This window comes from Chenopodium quinoa, unplaced genomic scaffold (genome assembly GCF_001683475.1).
Source record: "Chenopodium quinoa cultivar QQ74 unplaced genomic scaffold, ASM168347v1, whole genome shotgun sequence".
Lineage (NCBI taxonomy): Eukaryota > Viridiplantae > Streptophyta > Magnoliopsida > Caryophyllales > Amaranthaceae > Chenopodium > Chenopodium quinoa.
In genome coordinates, this window is record NW_018743812.1 from 944 (window position 1) to 19,038 (window position 18,095).

The following is an 18,095-nucleotide window of genomic DNA, read 5'->3' on the forward strand; positions in this document are numbered from 1 at the left end:
GTTGGGTGACTAATGTTCTTAATTATAATTCAATATACGACGTCGTTGTCATCCTATGGTGACTAGTTTATTTTTTTTTATCTAATTGTTGTTAGTTATAATAAATTATTTGGATTTCTATGAAGACTTGATTTGCAAGTTGATATGGAAACATCATGCTCTTGCACCATGTCATCACATGGGGCCCATGAGGGTAATCCAAATAGATTAACAAAACCATGCATCTACCTAAACCAAATATTTTACATGATTATCATACATTGACCATTACATTAAATAAGTGTCTAACAAATCAAAATATTTTAATGCCTTATCTTATATGTATGCATTTGATTAAGCAAAGAACAGAAAGATGTAAACCGACAAAATTTGGAGTAATTTCGTACCATTTACAATATCATATAAATGATATAATATAAGAGATGAGTACGCTATAATTTTATCAAGAAAGTTATTGGGTGATTACACGTTGAAATAAATTGTAATACTACGTATATTAAAGAGGTTGTGGATTTAAATATTACTGTGTGTTCTGTTTCTTACATTTGCAAACATTATTTAAAATTAAATACATGATAAAGTAAGAATTATATCAAGTCATTTAGTAGCATGTAATGATAGGACATTAAGTCCATATGGAAGTACTAAAACGTGCAAGAAAGGATTTGCCACATATATAAGAAGTCAAGAGTATAGGTGCCGCTACATGGTAAGCCATTAAATCTAGCTAACACCTTTTAATTTTTCATAATAAACACTTTTAATATTTCGTATAAAACTTTTTTTGTCCCTAACCTATTGACTAGAAGGTACATATGATTTAAAGCTCATCTTGTTAACAAATTTACTCAAATGATTAACTTTACTAATAACGAATAAGACTTTCACTTTTTATTCAATGTCACAATGTAATCTTTCTTTAGACCTCTTAGTCTCTTACTCGACCTACAGTTGTTTCAGGGAAATATGAAAAATTAAACATAGCTAAAAAAAATTGAAAACGATAATAATTTTTAAGACAGAATAAAAATATTTCAATGTATTTCAATTCCCTTTTCAATATTGTAGCTTATTACTTTATCCGTAAAAATTAAATAACTCGAGTCAGATTAGCCTGTGACCGTGTATGAAGTTTTGAACCAATAAAATGCCTACTCCGTGATATGATCAAGAGAGGTTATGGGCCATTGAGACACGGATTATTGACTGAAGGTCTGAAGTTGGACCCGGTAACGTAGCGTGTTCGGGGGAAAGAAACAAGTATCTTCCTCGAAAGTTGAAAGTAGAAACCCATTGGACCTTTTGTATACGTGACTGCTAAATGCTAATGTTGGGGTCATTTTGTCAACAGGTCTTCTTATTGACTTTTAAATGTCCAACCTTAATTTTTACCTCTTTTTTTTTTTTTTTTTTTTTTGGATTTAGGTTATACGTAATGAATACGTAGTATTTTATTAGCTTGGCTTGACAGTTTTTAAACACATACCATTAATATTTAATCATTAATATTTTACAAAAATATAAATTACAAATTATGAAAAAGAATGATAATTTAAAATATCAATTAATGAACCTAACGAAATTACACATACCATTTGGTTTGGAGAGTGATATAGGTTTGGAATCAGGAATGGGGTTACAATTGGTCTCGGGTTGAAACTTAATACTTAATACCATGTGTTTGGTTTAATTTTTGTATGAAATCTCTCACTATTCCCTCCTATTATTTGATACCTAAGGGAATGGAATGGGCCAAACCCACCTCCCCCCAAGGTTTCCAAACCCCATACTTCATGGGTTTTAGACATTCTAAACTCATACCTTATTTATATATTCCGCGAACCAAATGCCCATTTATCCTAGATTCGTAGGTCTTGTGTTTCTTATTTGTAAAATTCTATGGAGTAGTATTTTAAAGTGTATGTATTGAATAAATACTTTAAAGGAGTATATTTTAAGAAAACAAAATAGGCACCAATAAAAGAAAATGAATTTGGGCAACTAACAAGTAGTGAAGTAGATCTAGCAAATCAGGCCCAACCTATATTCAAACACAAATTAACTCGTAATATCTGAATATCTCCAAAACCAAACATAATTTAAAACTTTAAATTCATTTGATTTTCATAATCAAATGATCCAATTACCACCTTTACTAAAAAAAACCAAATGAGATTTTATTCCAAAATTACTTGAAAATAGGAATCATTCCTCCTCAACCTTATAGAGTGATTAATATCTATCTTTCTCCCATATAGGACAACACAAAAATGAATAACACGGTTTCGAGTCTCAACACGTTACAATAACAACAAACATTTTCTCTCACACTCCTAGGATGGAGAAATAAGCAAAGGTCAAAGAGAGGATTCTTTTAAAAAATTTGAACCACCTTTTGTGTATATAAAAAAATTAGACGGCTAAATTATTAAGTAATTACGAAGCAAGTAGAGGGAATAAATGGACAGAAAATCGGTTTTAATTTTTCATTAAACCAATAAAGAATCAAACGTGGGAAGCATAATTCTAATACTTACTAGTTACTACATACCCATATCTTGAGACAGAGAATAACAAAGAAGATTATATTAATATTCCCCCATCACCTCTTTATTAATCTAATTAATTTCTTACACCCTTAAAAATCTCTCATCCTTCAAAACCTCTTCGTTTAATTTGATTGTAATTCTCTGAAACAACAAATAGAGCTTCTTTTGATCATTGATTTTTTCTCATATTCATCCAAATTCTGTTCGTCTCCATTGATACATTTTGTTGGGAGACTGCTGCTCGTCGCTAAGTTTTCAACATGGTAATTGCTCTTTACTCTTTAAAATGAAATTGTTCTCTTTTTGTTTCATGCTCGTTATGAGATTTGAATTTTGCCAAGTGACGGATTTAGAATTTTTGTCAATAAATAATTTTGCATATATAAAGAGTTGTTTTTGTTTCCGAATCTGGTTATGATAAGGCTGAATGAAAATTATATACAGGGTACATAAACCTACCATATTACATAGCTAGCTAACTCATAGATATGCCGATATGTTGCAAAATTTGTACGAATTTATCTCTCAATATTAAAAAGAACGAACATTGTTCATCATATACACTATTTTAGGATGTTCAGATTATAACGTTCACTTTCCAAACAAGAACAATTGAGCTAATAACAACCTTGTTCATCATCAGTAATATTTATATGATTAAATGATGAATTATTTGTAATTTGCAATAATAGGCGAACGCAAAGTCAGGAATGGCGGTAGATGATGAATGCAAATTGAAGTTTTTGGAGCTGAAAGCAAAAGAAACCATCGGTTTATAGTGTTTAAGATAGAGGAGAAGATGCAACAAATTATGGTCGAGAAGATAGGAACACCAAACGAAACTTATGAAGATTTCACCAATTCATTGCCTGACAATGAGTGCCGTTATGCTGTTTATGATTATGATTTCACTACAATTGAAAATTGTCAAAAGAGCAAGATCTTCTTCATTGCATGGTATACATTTTCATTCACATTCTTTACATGCTTATGCTCGATAATTATCAGACATCAGTATTATAATTTCGAGCACTCTTAACCATGTCTCGAGATAAAAGTTACGTGACTAACAACAGTTAGGTAACTAATAGCAGGCAAATGAACATATTGTAGTTAGATTCAAGTAAAGCACAACTGTAACCACACGTGAACGGAAATTGACAGCCTTTTTTCCTCACCATTTCACAATCTAGTGTACTAATGAATGCAGGTCACCAGACACATCAAGAGTGAGAAGTAAGATGTTGTATGCAAGCTCAAAGGACACATTCAAGAGAGAGTTGGATGGCTTTCAGGTTGAATTACAAGCTACAGATCCAAGCGAGATGAGTTTTGACATAATTAAAGGGAGAGTTAACTAATTGAGATGCAATTAATTGTGAATTATGCTTACTGCAATTTTTTTCATTACAAATTCTTTATTCGATTGCTCGTGTAGATGTCACTGCTTCAATGTTTAAACATACAGAGGAGATTGAAAGACTACAAAGCAACAGTTCAGTTTCTCTCCAATGTTTTATTTATTTTTATTTATATGAGGATTTTAACAATTTCAACGTTATTATTGTATTTGTACTTTTGCTGTGTTCATTAACCATAGTTCTGTTTTTTGGTATATAAATTCAATTTTCAATTTCAATAATGTTTTTTCAGTATAGGTTAACCCGCTAATGCTTTAGACAATTTTCTTCATCTCGTTCAATAGGATAAGAATAACAAATAATGTCTGAAGTAGGAATTTTACAAATTACCAAACTAACAATACATATATAATGCAGGAAAATTAATTTGACTTTCAAAAAAAAAAAAATGGTCACAAATCAATTCTCCATAACAAATATACATCCAATAAACAAGTTCTGAAGTCCATGAGACCAAGAGTCTAGTTTTTCCAGTTGTATACAAATGTGTTTCAATCAAAAATAATTCTATTGCTATATCCCTAAGTGCATCCTTTTGTTTAAGGTCTAACAAGGGGTAAAAAGACAAGGTACTTCCCGCTAACCATCACGTACACTAGGGAAGTACTCGTACAAGAATTGGAACATATTTTTATCTCCACTAATCTGGCTACTAGCCTAATTGAGCCTCAAACAAGGAAAAGATCTCCCAACAATCAATGTTGTATTCCTAGGCTCATACTCAAGAACTTTGGTTAAGGTAGAACAACTCCCTCACCCTCTTACCATTCGTACCAAGCATTTGGTTCCCACATCTTAACTTGCTTCTTGATCTTGGCATTTTGATCCCGAATGGATTGAATTGTAAGTGGATCATAAGGTGGGGGAAGTTGGCATGGGCCTCGTTCTGAAGGCCCATTTACCATGGTCTCAATCTTATATGTTGTTTCCAACCCCATTGGGCTGCAGGCAAATCTCTCTGAGCAAAGTTCAACTGCTCCCTCAGGCACAGTGGGTTTAAACTTAAGCAGCTTTGCATATTCATATAACACATGAAACATGTAATCATACACATGTTCCATCTTTATCTGATCAAATATGAACTTGCTCCCCGCATTTCCAATCTCTTGGGCCTGTTTTTACATTCATTAACATGAATAGGGTGATAGCTAATTACTATGAAACAGAGGTAACCAAATTTAATGGTCAAGTTTCAGCTTCTACATCATGAGGAATACCTTATAATGATAAAACAGAGGTAAAATCAGAAAATTACCTTGTCAGTGTTGTTGTTGCCCCATTCAACAGCAAATTTGATGGACTTGCATATGTGCTTATCACTTACAGGCCAATAGTGCTTCATTGGAATTAAGCTTCTTGTGAAGAAATCATAGTATATAGGGTTTATAAGAAGGCTTGTGGAGTTACAAGCCAGAATATATTTCTCACTCACTGACCATGCATTTCCCTCCATATATATCTTGAACCTGCGCGCAGATAATTTTTCACCCAAAACAAAAGTATATTAACTAGCATCCATATTCTGATGTAGAAGGGAGCAAGGAAAGAAAAAAAGGATAAAAAAAAATTCACCTGTGAACACATTGTTCCGACAAATCTGAGTCCTTGAACCCTTCTCTCCATTCCTTGATCCAATCCTGCAATTAGTCTTGCAGCTTTTGTCATTATTTAACAAGGAGAGGTGGCCAGTGGCCAAGTCCAACAACAGACAGGCTCGACTTTATGGGGGCCATGTTGCTTGAATGAAATTAATGGAAGATGATTACCTGGTCAATGATCTGAGCATTCCAGTCTTTTATAGAATTGCATTTCCCAAGCTTAGGTCTTGGACCATTATGTAAGTTCCCTTTCCAAAATGCATAGGGCTCCCTAGATGTCCAGCTCTTAATCGCATTACCTTCTTGTAAATCCTTCTCCAAAGGCACCCATGGCTTTACATTGACTTCTGGCCTGAAAATTTACAAAAATTAACTCAGTTTCTGCTCAACCATATTGCATCACATGATTGCAAAGTGCAAACTAATGAGTGATGATAAATGCTTGTTATGGATGTAACAACATTAAGCATTATCTAGAATCAAGATCATAAAAAGTGGTTCAACTGATGATTACCAGCCCCAAAATGACCAATCAGGGAAGACAATATCGAAAGTTGAGTCATCTCCACAGTAGTGAAACTGTGGAGGAGGCTGAGGATAAGCAAAGGCGGCCCTCCATCCCCTATAGTATTTCCTCTTGATAGATGGTTTGTCATGGCATTGGAACATTAAATCAAGATCAGGGAGTCTCCCAGGGTACAACTTCAGGAGCTGCAATATACCCCACAATGTAAAGTCGTCCCTTGTTTGGTAAGCCTTTGCATATTGCTTAACATATGCTGTTCCATTCACAATAACCAACCTAAAATGAGCATCCTTTTTCAAACTCTCCACCATCTCTCTTGTGATCCCTTGGCTCTTCCATGTCTTCAAGTCCTCGTGTATCCATCGAAAGTACTCAGGGCATGTTTGGTTCAATGTGAAATTGTTGCTATTGAACGTATTAGGTGAGTAATTTGCAGGGCATGTTATGCTCATGTTGCTTGAAGTACAGTTGAGGAGATACTCATCTCTCTTTGGGTATTCGTGATTGTTGTTCTTGGAGAACATTATTGAGTAGTTGAATAGCACTGAGTTGCCTGCTGAAGCTGACTGGGGAAAATACTTCCCAAAAAAAAAAGCACCTCAATACACTTGTTTGATCAGCACATCAAGCTAGCTTAGTTCAGTATAAATGTAATATCCTATAGATGAATCATAAATGTGGATCCGATTTGTAAACTTATTGCAAATGAATTATTTAAAATGAAAGGTTATAGATTCGGATTGCTTCCTACTTTCAAACTGAAGATTTCTAGTACTCGGGTATGATGAGTGAAACACAATTCCATCTAATATCTAGTGAAGAGGTTTATTTCTCTCTGTTTTGTAATGTGGGAAATATAAAGGGTGCCTGATTCTAAGTATGGTGCCTTGGTGGTAGTCTGGTAGGCTGTACCCAAACAGGTGCACACGGGCCCCAGGTGGGCCGTGACTGAGCCACGTTTCGCAAAGCCCTGCACGACGTATTGGGTAGGCCATTGGCTAGCAAGATCAATTAACAGTTATAGGGACAAAGTTTAAACTTATGGAGTAAAGGTGGTCCATGGGCCTAGCCCTTAGGGATGGTCAACACAAAATCCTTGTCTCAGATTATGATACAATTTGGTCCATAATTACATTTTAGGAAATTACATAAGAACAACCACATCTAGTGTCTCACGTATAAACATAGAATTTTCTGATAAACCAATTGACAATAACAAAGTACTCAACTTATAGGACTCTGAAAAAATATCCAAATATTCAATCACAAATTTGATGGTCTGAATACATAATTCATATGTTACACACAAGTGACACAATGTTCAACTGTCCATTCTATACACTTATCCACCGCACTCGAGTTGAAATGATTGACATGAGCCGTAAATACAATGTTCAAGTGTTAATACATGTTTCTATACAATTTATCCACCCACACTCGAGTTAAAAAGGACTAATATGAGCCACAAAATACAATGCTCAATAGCCCATACATGTTTCTATACATTTATCCACACACAAACTCGTAATATTTTTGCTTAGAAATTGTTGATCGTATTTAGCAATTCGCATATTTATAGGTCTTAAAAAATACTCGTATGACATCATATACGGGATAAGGAGTACTCGTATTTGTTTCGTATGGTACAATTAATCCTGGGCACCGTGCCGTGCCGGAGCGCCGCGGGCCGTGCCTGGCGGGCCACGGGCTGGTTCGTGTCGTGCCGGTCGTGCCGGCGGGCCCAGGATTTCGTGCCGTGCCGTGCCGGCCATTTTCACAGGTCAGCCCACGGCACGGCACGGCCTCGTGCCTGGAGGGCTCGTGTCGTGCCGGCCACGTGCCGGCCTGCGGGCTGGCCTGCGCGGGCTGGTGCAGTTTTCATTTTTTTTTTTTTTTTTTTTTTTTTTTTTTTTTTTTTAATGACAACATTATAAATTAATAAGTTTTATAATGTATATAAGTTATAAAATTAGAATTATAAGTTTTATAAGGTAACTTATAAGTTTATAACTTATAAGTTATAAGTTATTAAGTTATGAATTTTATAATTATAAGTTGAATATTTATGTTTTATAATTTGTATATTCAATATTTATATTTATATATTTACTTTATACTATTACTTTAACAATAATAATAATAATTAATAACAACAATTTTAACAATAAAAATATCAATAATAATAATTAATAACAACAACTATAACAATAACAATAACAACAAAAATAAATAATAACAACAATTGTAACAATAATAATAATTAATAACAACAATTATAACAACAACAATAACAATTTAACAACAATAATAATTAAACAAGATTATTCTAATAATAACAATAAAACAATAATAAATTTAAGATTAGTTTAGATCTGACAACCGTACTTCAACGCTCCACTAATTACGATTACGAACTTTTTAATTTTTTCCGATTTTAGGAAAATAATTAGAGAATTTAAGAGAATAATTAGAGAATTTAAGAAAATAAAGATTATTAGAGATTTAGAGAATATAAGAGATAAGAAGAAGAGATTGTGATTTTGTGATTTGGGAATGAAATGGAGGTGAGTATTTATAGAATTTTTGGCAAAAAACTAGCCGTTTTATAGCCGTTGGCCCGCGGGCCGTGCCTGCGGGCCAGCACGGCGGGCCATGCCCGTGCTCGTGCCGGGCCTGGAATTCTCCACCGTGTCCGTGGCACGGCCCGTGGCACGGAAGTTGAACTTCGTGCCGTGCTGTGCTTGACTTCGGGCCGTGCCGGGCGGCACGCGGGCCAACCCGGCCCGTGCCCAGGTTTATTCGTACAATTGTACAAATAGCATCAAAGTCACGTGGCCAACGATTCCCACATTTTCAAAGGACCAATTATGACCGGAACATGTGCAACTCCTACAGCTACAATAATCAGTCTAGACGCCTCTTCGATTTTAGGAAAGTTAATACTCTGGTACAATTTTGTTGCTTATTTGCTTACTAACGGGATTGAGTAGATTTTATCGACAAATTCAAAAGTAAATTATACTGTTGTTTTACTTAAAATTTTTAAATCTATTTGAATTAAGCTTTGGACTACAATTTAATTGACTTTATAGAACCTTAAATTCAAACATTCACCAAACATAAAATTAAAGCTTCAAGATTAATCAACAGCAAGATTAAATCATCAAAGTTAAAGCAAAATATAAAAAGAAAAGAGAAAACTTACAATATAATCGGAATAGTGAGTAAAAAGGAGAGTAGAAATGAAGAAGAAAATGAGCAACAGAGAAGCAGTTGTTGCAGAAAACCATCTCGATCTTGATGTTGATAAAGAATTTATGCAATTGAATAAATTCCAGAATTTTGAAGTAGTAGTAGAAGAAGGAAGATTATTAGATTCCTCCATTTTTCTGTTCGAAATTAAATTGGAGTATGTACTGTTTATTTAGAGGATAATAAAGCTTAATTATACAAGTATAGTTGAGCTAATTGGAAGTCTTGGTATTACTCTTGGAGTATAATATTGTTGGTGGGGTTGGGTTTCCGGTATGGGATGTGGCGCGATGTCATTGTGCTTTCTCTTTTCCTTTTTAAAATGGAAACTAATATGGAAATTTTAAAAGAAAAAAAAAAGTAAAAAAAAAAAAAAAAAACCCCGCAAATACACCTCTTTTTACGAAATTAAAAAAAAAAAAAAAAAAAAAAAACACCTTCAAAACACATAATCAATAGGTTTTACCACCCCTTCTATATTCCGACTAAACGGTCCACATGTTATCACCCTATTGGTCAAAATTAACAAATTATTTGATTTTACGTGAACTTAAATGAACTTTGTACACTTATAATGTTAAAATTATTCTCTCAAAATTTACTAACACTTATTAGAACTTATTTATCCTAAAGTAAGGTGAACATTATGTTGGAATAAAAAAAGGGAATTCAAGGGGTTAGGGGGCGCGAGAAGGCGTCTGAAAATGCTAAGTGTTCGCCCGACCGGGCGTGAACTTATTGGTTGGACTCTAACGGCTCTTCTTGGATTCTCCTTCTTATTCTCTTGGTTGATTCTTTGTAACCCCCCATTTAAGAGGTTGATTATGGTGATTAAATCACTATAATAATTCTAACTTTATTTCCTCATTGATGGAAAATATTCTTCTTTGATCTTCCATCTTCCTCCATCTATCATTATAATTTGAAGGATGGTTTTCTGATTTCAATATACTTGAACATAACCTTCAAACACAAGCTTAAACACATACTCTATATTGGGCATAAGTTACTTGGCTCTAACCTTTCACCCAAAAGTGTCTTTGTATGAAAGTGGTGTGTTAACCTTAGGGAACGTGACGGCGAATACAATTGTGCACCTCGGTTGTGCCGGAATTTCATTTTCAAGTCAGTGATTTGCATCACGATACATCATATTTGTTCCATTGATTATAAGATCAATTTTTCGATCTTATTGTAGCCTTGGAAAAGCACCTTATATTACAACACATTATAGGGACTAAAACATTGTTAATTACAATTACATCTTTGTAATAGTAGTACTGAAAAGGATTTTTTATTTTTTTTTCTTAAAACTTTATCCATAATAATAGAAGTGTAAGGATTTAATAACAGAAATGTGAGTTGCCAAACTAGAAAGTCAAATTGTTGAAAATTACAAAAATTAAATGAATACATTGTCTCAACTTTAGTATGACATTATGGTAAATTACTAAATTAGGCACTTCCCTTCTCCCACATCTCAACAACTTGTTTGATCTTGACATTTCGATCAAGAATAGCTTCTAGTGTGTTTGGATCATAAGGTGGGGGAAGTTTACATGGGCCATGTTCCGAAGGCCCATTAACCATGGTCTCTTTTTTAAAAGTAGCCTCCAAGCCCATTGGGCCGCATGCAAATTTCTCGGAGCATAACTCAATGGCCCTTCAGGTATAGTGGGCCTATACTTTAGTAGTTTTGCATTTTCATTTAACAAATGAAACATGTAATCATACACATTTTCCATTTTTATTTGATCGGACATGAATTTGCTTCCTGCTTTTCCAATCTCTTGAGCCTGTTTATACATCCATAAATTCAATTTTAGCAAAACAAAAATATATAATAACAATAACAGTAATAATAACACGAATTATGTCTTGATAAAAATTAGACTTGTATTCCGGAATTATTTTGATGAAACTAACCTTGTGAGTATTTTTATTGCCCCAATCAACAGCAAATTTGATAGAATGACATAGATTATCAGGGTTTGCAGGCCAATAATGTACCATAGGAATTAAGCTTCTTGTAAAAAAGTCGTAATATTTAGGGTTTATCAGAATGGTCATGGAATCACAAGCTAGAATGTATTTCTCACTCACTGACCATGAAATTCCTTCCATATATAACTTGTATCTGTAAAAAAATTAAAATTAATTAAAAAACTGTAATCAAGACCAAAAAAAAAAATAAAAAAATCCTAGAAGTCTAGTATTAAAGATATACGGAGTACATACCTATGAATACATTGCTTTGACAAATCAGAGTTACTAAATGCTTCTTTCTCGCGCCAATCCTGTCAATGTGCACTGCATTAGTTAGCAATAAACTCTGATTTGTTGAGCATGATTTATGAATTTATGATCATCAATTTCTATTTTCATTTTTCGATATAAAATTATATTATAGGGAGTTTGGAAACGTTCTCTAAAATGTCTAAATACTTAATTATATATAACTGTAAGATAGATTGTATACACTTATTAGCTCGATGTTTATTATATGTTGGTAGATCTAGATAAGACATTTTTCATAAGGAATTATGGGCATGTAATAAGGATTGTAATTACCTGTTTAATAATTACAGTGTTCCAATCATTTGTGGAATTACATTTCTTAAGCTCGCGTCTTGGACCATTATACAAGTTTCCTTTCCAGAAAGCATAAGGCTTCCTAGAAGTCCAGTTTTTCACAGGGTTGCCTTCTTTGATATCCTTCAACAAGGGCGCCCATGGCTTTATATTGATTTCTGGCCTGAAATTTTGTACAAATTAATCACGTACAAGAGTATAAATATGTTTAAGCTAATAATAAGGCCGCTTTTACTTATCCCATACTAAACACATGGCCCATATAGACATATAATACATCATTCCTAACACGTGAAATGTTATATAGATTAAAAGGATCACCCTGTCAATATTTATTTCTTTGCACATAGTTGTTTTTATCATGCGTGTGACATCACAATCTCATTAATTAGCTATATACGCACTAAGTTAATTGTTTAATTATACGAAGTGTATAGCATGTAACATTGATAATCTTTATAAACGAAACATATATAATCGAAATATTGATGACTTACCAGCCCCAAAAAGACCAATCGGGGAAGACAATATCATAGGTAGAATCATCCCCGCAAAAATGAAATTGTGGAGGTGCAAAGGCGGCCTTTGCTCCTTTATAATCGTCTTTTTTTAATGGCTGGTAGATCTTCGCATTGGAACACCAAATCGAGATCAGGTAGTCTACCAGGGTACAACTTAAGGAGTTGCAATATGCCCCAAAATGTATTGGTATCCCTTGTTTGGTAAGCCTTACCATATTGCTTAACATAGGCTATTCCATTCACAATAACCAATCTAAAATGAGTACCTTTATCTTGTAAACTCTCCACCATTTCTCTTGTAATGCCCTTCTCCTTCCATATTTTCAAGTCTTCATGTATCCATCTAAAGTACTTGGGGCATGTTTCGTTCAATTGGAAGTTGAGATTGTATGTCGTAGAAGGGTAGTTTGCTGGGCATGTTATGTTCATGTTGCTTGAGGTGCAGTTGAGAAGATACTCATCCTTCTTTGGGTACTTATAATTGTAGTTGTTAAATAGCATTGAGTAGGTGAATAACCTTGCGCTGCTCGCTAGAGTTGACTGAAAAATATGCACCAAAATAAAATTCACCAAAAAAAAAAGAAAAAACATAATTGGTTAGTACCACACTGCAAGTCTACAACTACGTAGTACATACTTTTTGTACTAGTAGATTAATATATGAGTAAATGACCCGTGTCAATTAAAGTCATGTATAATTGTATAAACCAAGCAAACTTAGTAGAGTTGGTAGGACATTCACGTTGTGACCTTAGGTCACAAGTTCAATCCCCATCAACTACAATTACTTGAGAGTAGAGGGATTCCCTTACTTCTCCCCTTAACTTTCAAGTAGTTTGAACCTTTGCTACTTTGCAAGAAAATGAAGTTACGTGGCCATACTCTCATCTAACACATTTAAATTTGTTGTAAAAATGTCGTGTATTATTAATAAAAAAAAAAGTTCAAAGAATATACTCGTTGGATTTGCTAATAAATTTCATTCACCGATTCTTATATGTGACTGGCCACACAAAGGTTCATTTTTTAGTGTTATAGGGGTTACTCGGTCAGTGTTACAGGGTTACTTCATCAATGTTACTGGGGTTACTTGTCAATGTTATAGGGGTTACTTGATCAGTATTACTAGGTTACTCGGTCAATATTATAGGGGTTACTTTGTTCTTTTACAAGCGGTCAGCCGGGGTTACTCGGTCAGTGTTACAGGGGTTATTTCATCAATGTTACAGGGGTTACTTGTCAATGTTATAGGAGTTACTTGGTCAGTATTACTGGGTTACTCGATTAATATTATAGGGGTTACTTTATTCTTCTACAAGCGGCCAGCCGCACACAAGACACGTTGAATTTCATTACTATAACCAATTTCTCCGTATTTTATTTTGCAAATACCGATCAAATTATCATTTTTATTATCGAGTTGCTTTTTCTACAATAGATCTCCAAATTATATGAGGATATAGATCTATTTATTATCCCCTAATAGATCCATTTTTGCTAACACGTAATTTTGATCATTAATTATTTTAAGTAATCCGTATTTGATTTTCATGACTTGTGCCCATTAGCACACTATAAGACGACAAATTCATATTAATTAATTTCTTTTTGTAGAATCTTTGACCTGATCCGATCCCTTAATTAGGTAAGTATGTCAATATAAGGAAGTTATACATGCAATATTCCCTTGCATATCTCCTATAATTGAATTTTTTAATTCTCAAAATCTTATGTATTAGGTTTATATGTTAAGAATATATAGTTTCCACATTAAGAATGTTCTCTTTGATTCTCATTTGCATTCCTACATAGGCTTGTCTTGGCCATGTCATAGTTAAAAAAATGTAGTCAAAGAAAAATAATAATTAAAAGGACTTACAAATGAAAATATATACTATATGTTATTAAAATATTAATAAAATTATTAAAAGTAAGCAAAAAATAAAAAAACTTAATAATCAAAAATCAAATTTAATTAAACTAAAAGGGAATGAGCAATGAAAAAAAGAAAAAGAGAGAAAAAAATAGACTTACAATATCAAACCATTGAATCAAAACCAAGGTGCAAATGAAAAGGAAGAAGAGAAGCAATGTAGTTGTTGTTGCACTAATTGACGACGACGATGAAGGTATTGAAGAAGAAATATTCGATGAAATATTAAATGAAACCAATTTTTTTTTCTTTTTATGTGAAGTACTATTTGAAGAAGAAGAAACAATGTCTTCCATTTTCTCTGTTTTTTCCTCACTCTTTGTTTGAACAAATAATAATACACTAGGATTTGTGTAAACATATACTTATATTAGACTTGTTCATAGGCTGGGCCTAGGCTTTAAAGGTAGTCCTCTTCTGGTTGGGCCCAAGCTTGGGCTGAAAAAGTAAAACCATTATTTCAGAAAAAATTATAATGGGCTTATCGAGCTTAAATTTTAACTAAAATATGTACTCGTACTAGTTTTGTTTTTTTTTTAACTGGATACGTTTTTTTATCACGCTTGTCAATGCACAAATTTAACGATTAATATTTCTAATTATTAATATTGCAAAATTATAAAAAGTGAATATTAATAAAATTTACATTAAGAAGATTCAAATAAGATCACACATGACAATGTTTTATCATAACAAAAAATTACAAAAGCTCGTGTCTGAATTTCTAACCCAAAGACTAAAAAATAAAAAGTTGGTTCGGGACGGACTAGCTTGTGTCTGAATTTCTAGCCCAAAAACTCTTGCCCAAACTTGGGCATTTTTAATGCTACGTCAGACTGGGCTAGCAAACTAGGCTTAGTTTGATCACCCCTCTTTAATTTGTTTGCACACCAAAAGAAGAATATTGCTTTATTCTTGGTTGAGAAACATAAATGTCTTTTTTAAGGTTATGTATTATATGTTGTAAGAAGAGATTCGTTGTATACACGATATTTCAAAAACTAACAGTTATTAGTACATTGGCATTCTGAATTAACATCAGAAATGCATTGATACTTTATACATATGATAACCACGTTTTACCATTTGAGTCTACAAATGTGAAATTTCATTATTGCACGTATAGAAAGTCAAATTGCTAATAATTTAATTATATAAATTGAAAGCATACATTGTCTCAAGTTTGAAATTATGGTAAATTAGGCACTTCCCTTCTCCCACATCTCAACAACTTGTTTGATCTTGGCATTTCGATCAAGAATAGCTTCAAGTGTGTTTGAATCATAAGGCGGGGGAAGTTTACATGGGCCATGTTCTGAAGGCCCATTAACCATAGTCTCTTTTTTGAAAGTAGCCTCCAAGCCCATTGGGCTGCATGCAAATTTCTCGGAGCATAGCTCAATCGCACCTTCGGGTATAGTGGGCCTATACTTTAGTAGTTTTGCATATTCATTTAACAAATGAAACATGTAATCATACACATTTTCCATCTTTATTTGATCGAATATGAATTTGCTTCCTGCTTTTCCAATCTCTTGAGCCTGTATCCATCAATTCAATTTTAGCCAAAAAATATTAATAATAATAATAGTAATTTATTAACAATAATAATATGAGTAATGTCTTAGAAAAAAAAATTAGACTCTTATTCCGGAATTATTTTGAATATTCAACTTGACATTTTGTTGTTTAAGAGGAAACTAACCTTGGGAGTGTTTTTATTGCCCCAATCAACAGCACATTTGATAGAATGACATAGATTATCAGGGTTTGCAGGCCAATAATGCACCATAGGTATTAAGCTTCTTGTAAAAAATTCATAATATTTAGGGTTTATCAAAATGGTCATGGAATCACAAGCTAGAATGTATTTTTCACTCACTGACCATGAATATCCTTCCATATATATCTTGTATCTGCAAAAAAAAAAAAAAAAAAAAAAAAAAAAAAAAAAAAAATTAATTTCACTAATTCTTATATGTGGTTGGTCACGCTGTTCAGTCAATGTTATAGTGGTTACTTCGTTAGTGTTATAGGGTTACTCATTCAGTGTTATAGGGGTTATTATGTTCTCTTGCAAGAGGTCACATAGTGTGGCAAACCGCATAAAAAATGCCTAGTTGTAGTTTAGACCTTGATAAAAAATAAAAAAAAAAAAAAAAAAAAAAAAAAAAAAAAGTTAAATATTAAAAGCAAACATACCTATGACTACATTGCTTTGACAAATTAGAGTTCCTAAACCCATCTTCTTCTTCTTTGCGCCAATCCTGTCAATGTGCACTGCATTAGTTAGCACTACATTTCTGTTAAGCATAATTTTGATAATTTTTAATTTTCATTTTTCGATTACAAAATTTATTGGGAGTTTGTGAACGTTCTCCATATACACACAAGAAAAACTCTTGCATTACTTATGGTCATACAGAGTAAAGATTGTAATTACCTGTTTGACAATTACAACATTCCAATCATTTGTGGAATTACATTTCTTAAGCTCGCGTCTTGGACCAATATACACATTTCCTTTCCAAAAAGCATAGGGCTCCCTAGAAGTCCAATTTTTCACAAGGTTGCCTTCTTTGAAATCCTTCAACAAGGGCACCCATGGCTTTATATTAATTTCCGGCCTGAAATTTTGCAAAAGACATTTACACATGACTACACACTAAGAGCCATGCCTAATAATACATTTTAGACATGATATGATTGACATTCATAACTAGTGATTCATACACATGAAAAGATGACAGAAATTATTAGGGTAATCGATTTCTTGAAATGTAACGTGGATCATCTCTTGAAATGTAACATACATAATTGAAATGATTGATGACTTACCAGCCCCAAAAAGACCAATCAGGGAAGACAATATCATAGGTAGAATCATCCCCACAATAATGAAATTGTGGAGGTGCAAAGGCGGCCTTTGTTCCTTTATAATCGTCTTTTTTGATGGTTGTTAGATCATGACATTGGAACACCAAATCGAGGTCAGGTAGTCTACCAGGGTACAATTTAAGGAGTTGCAATATTCCCCATAATGTATAAGTATCCCTTGTTTGGTAAGCCTTTCCATATTGCTTAACATAAGCTATTCCATTCATAATAACCAATCTAAAATGTGTACCATTATCTTGTAAACTCTCCACCATTTCTCTTGTAATACCCTTCTCCTTCCATATTTTCAAGTCTTCATGTATCCATCTAAAGTACTCGGGGCATGTTTCGTTCGATTTGAAGTTGAGGTCGTATGTCATAGAAGGGTAATTTGCTGGGCATGTTATGTTCATGTTACTTGAGATGCAGTTGAGGAGATATTCATCTTTCTTTGGGTACTTGTAATTGTAGTTGTTGTTAAATAGCATTGAGTAGGTTAATAACCTTGACTGAGGAATATGCATCAAAAGATTCCAAAAAAAATTGGTTAGTACGTACATATTCTTGGTCGATTAATAGAAATGCATGTCAATTAATAAGAATTTGTACAAGTTACATTGTTAGTTAGAGATAATTAAGCTAAGCCAAGCTTATTGTGCAACCCTTGCCTCTATTTCCCTTCCCTCGCCCCTTTGCCTGGTTGCACACTTGCACCCCACAAGGTTCGAATGGCCTTTGGTATTGTTATCCTAACATGTAGTTGGAACTTGGAACTAGTTGTCCCACATTGAAGATATAAAGGGAGAATGACTATAACAATGAATAA

At 33.4% G+C, this 18,095-nt stretch overlaps 2 protein-coding genes and 2 pseudogenes across 3 annotated transcripts; 1 reads left to right on the forward strand and 3 right to left on the reverse strand.

Annotated features, from left to right (window-relative positions):
- The first annotated feature begins 2,505 nt into the window (after positions 1–2,505).
- LOC110685300 lies at positions 2,506–4,151 on the forward strand (annotated as a pseudogene).
- Positions 4,152–4,506: 355 nt separating this feature from the next.
- Positions 4,507–9,894, reverse strand: LOC110685307 (O-glucosyltransferase rumi homolog). 2 transcript variants are annotated; one of them, XM_021861793.1, is made up of 6 exons: positions 9,300–9,894; positions 6,083–6,660; positions 5,737–5,920; positions 5,543–5,607; positions 5,226–5,436; positions 4,507–5,082 (listed from the first exon to the last, which is right to left on the reverse strand). In XM_021861793.1, the coding sequence occupies exons 1-6, from the start codon at positions 9,477–9,479 to the stop codon at positions 4,732–4,734; spliced, it is 1,569 nt and encodes a 522-aa protein (XP_021717485.1). In that variant the 5' UTR covers positions 9,480–9,894; the 3' UTR covers positions 4,507–4,731. The 2 variants fall into 2 exon arrangements, with proteins under 2 accessions (XP_021717485.1, XP_021717484.1); XM_021861792.1 differs by having other exon boundaries at positions 6,083–6,672; positions 9,300–9,893.
- A 907-nt stretch (positions 9,895–10,801) lies between these two features.
- LOC110685306 lies at positions 10,802–13,032 on the reverse strand (annotated as a pseudogene).
- Positions 13,033–15,591: 2,559 nt separating this feature from the next.
- Positions 15,592–17,757, reverse strand: LOC110685388 (O-glucosyltransferase rumi homolog). Its single transcript, XM_021861918.1, has 5 exons — positions 17,231–17,757; positions 16,836–17,019; positions 16,595–16,659; positions 16,098–16,308; positions 15,592–15,933 (listed from the first exon to the last, which is right to left on the reverse strand). The coding sequence occupies exons 1-5, from the start codon at positions 17,755–17,757 to the stop codon at positions 15,592–15,594; spliced, it is 1,329 nt and encodes a 442-aa protein (XP_021717610.1).
- Positions 17,758–18,095: the final 338 nt, after the last annotated feature.

Excerpts from the sequence above, each read along its gene's own strand:
- LOC110685388 (XM_021861918.1), bottom strand. The coding sequence starts at position 17,757 with ATGCTATTTAACAACAACTACAATTACAAGTACCCAAAGAAAGATGAA. Across the intron at positions 16,309-16,594 it reads TCAAAGCAATGTAGTCATAG|ATACAAGATATATATGGAAG; the intron begins GTATGTTTGCTT and ends TTTTTTTTGCAG. Across the intron at positions 15,934-16,097 it reads GCAATAAAAACACTCCCAAG|GCTCAAGAGATTGGAAAAGC; the intron begins GTTAGTTTCCTC and ends TGATGGATACAG.
- LOC110685307 (XM_021861792.1), bottom strand. The coding sequence starts at position 9,479 with ATGGAGGAATCTAATAATCTTCCTTCTTCTACTACTACTTCAAAATTC. Across the intron at positions 5,921-6,082 it reads GATTGGTCATTTTGGGGCTG|GCCAGAAGTCAATGTAAAGC; the intron begins GTAATCATCAGT and ends GTAAATTTTCAG. Across the intron at positions 5,437-5,542 it reads TCGGAACAATGTGTTCACAG|GTTCAAGATATATATGGAGG; the intron begins GTGAATTTTTTT and ends ATCTGCGCGCAG.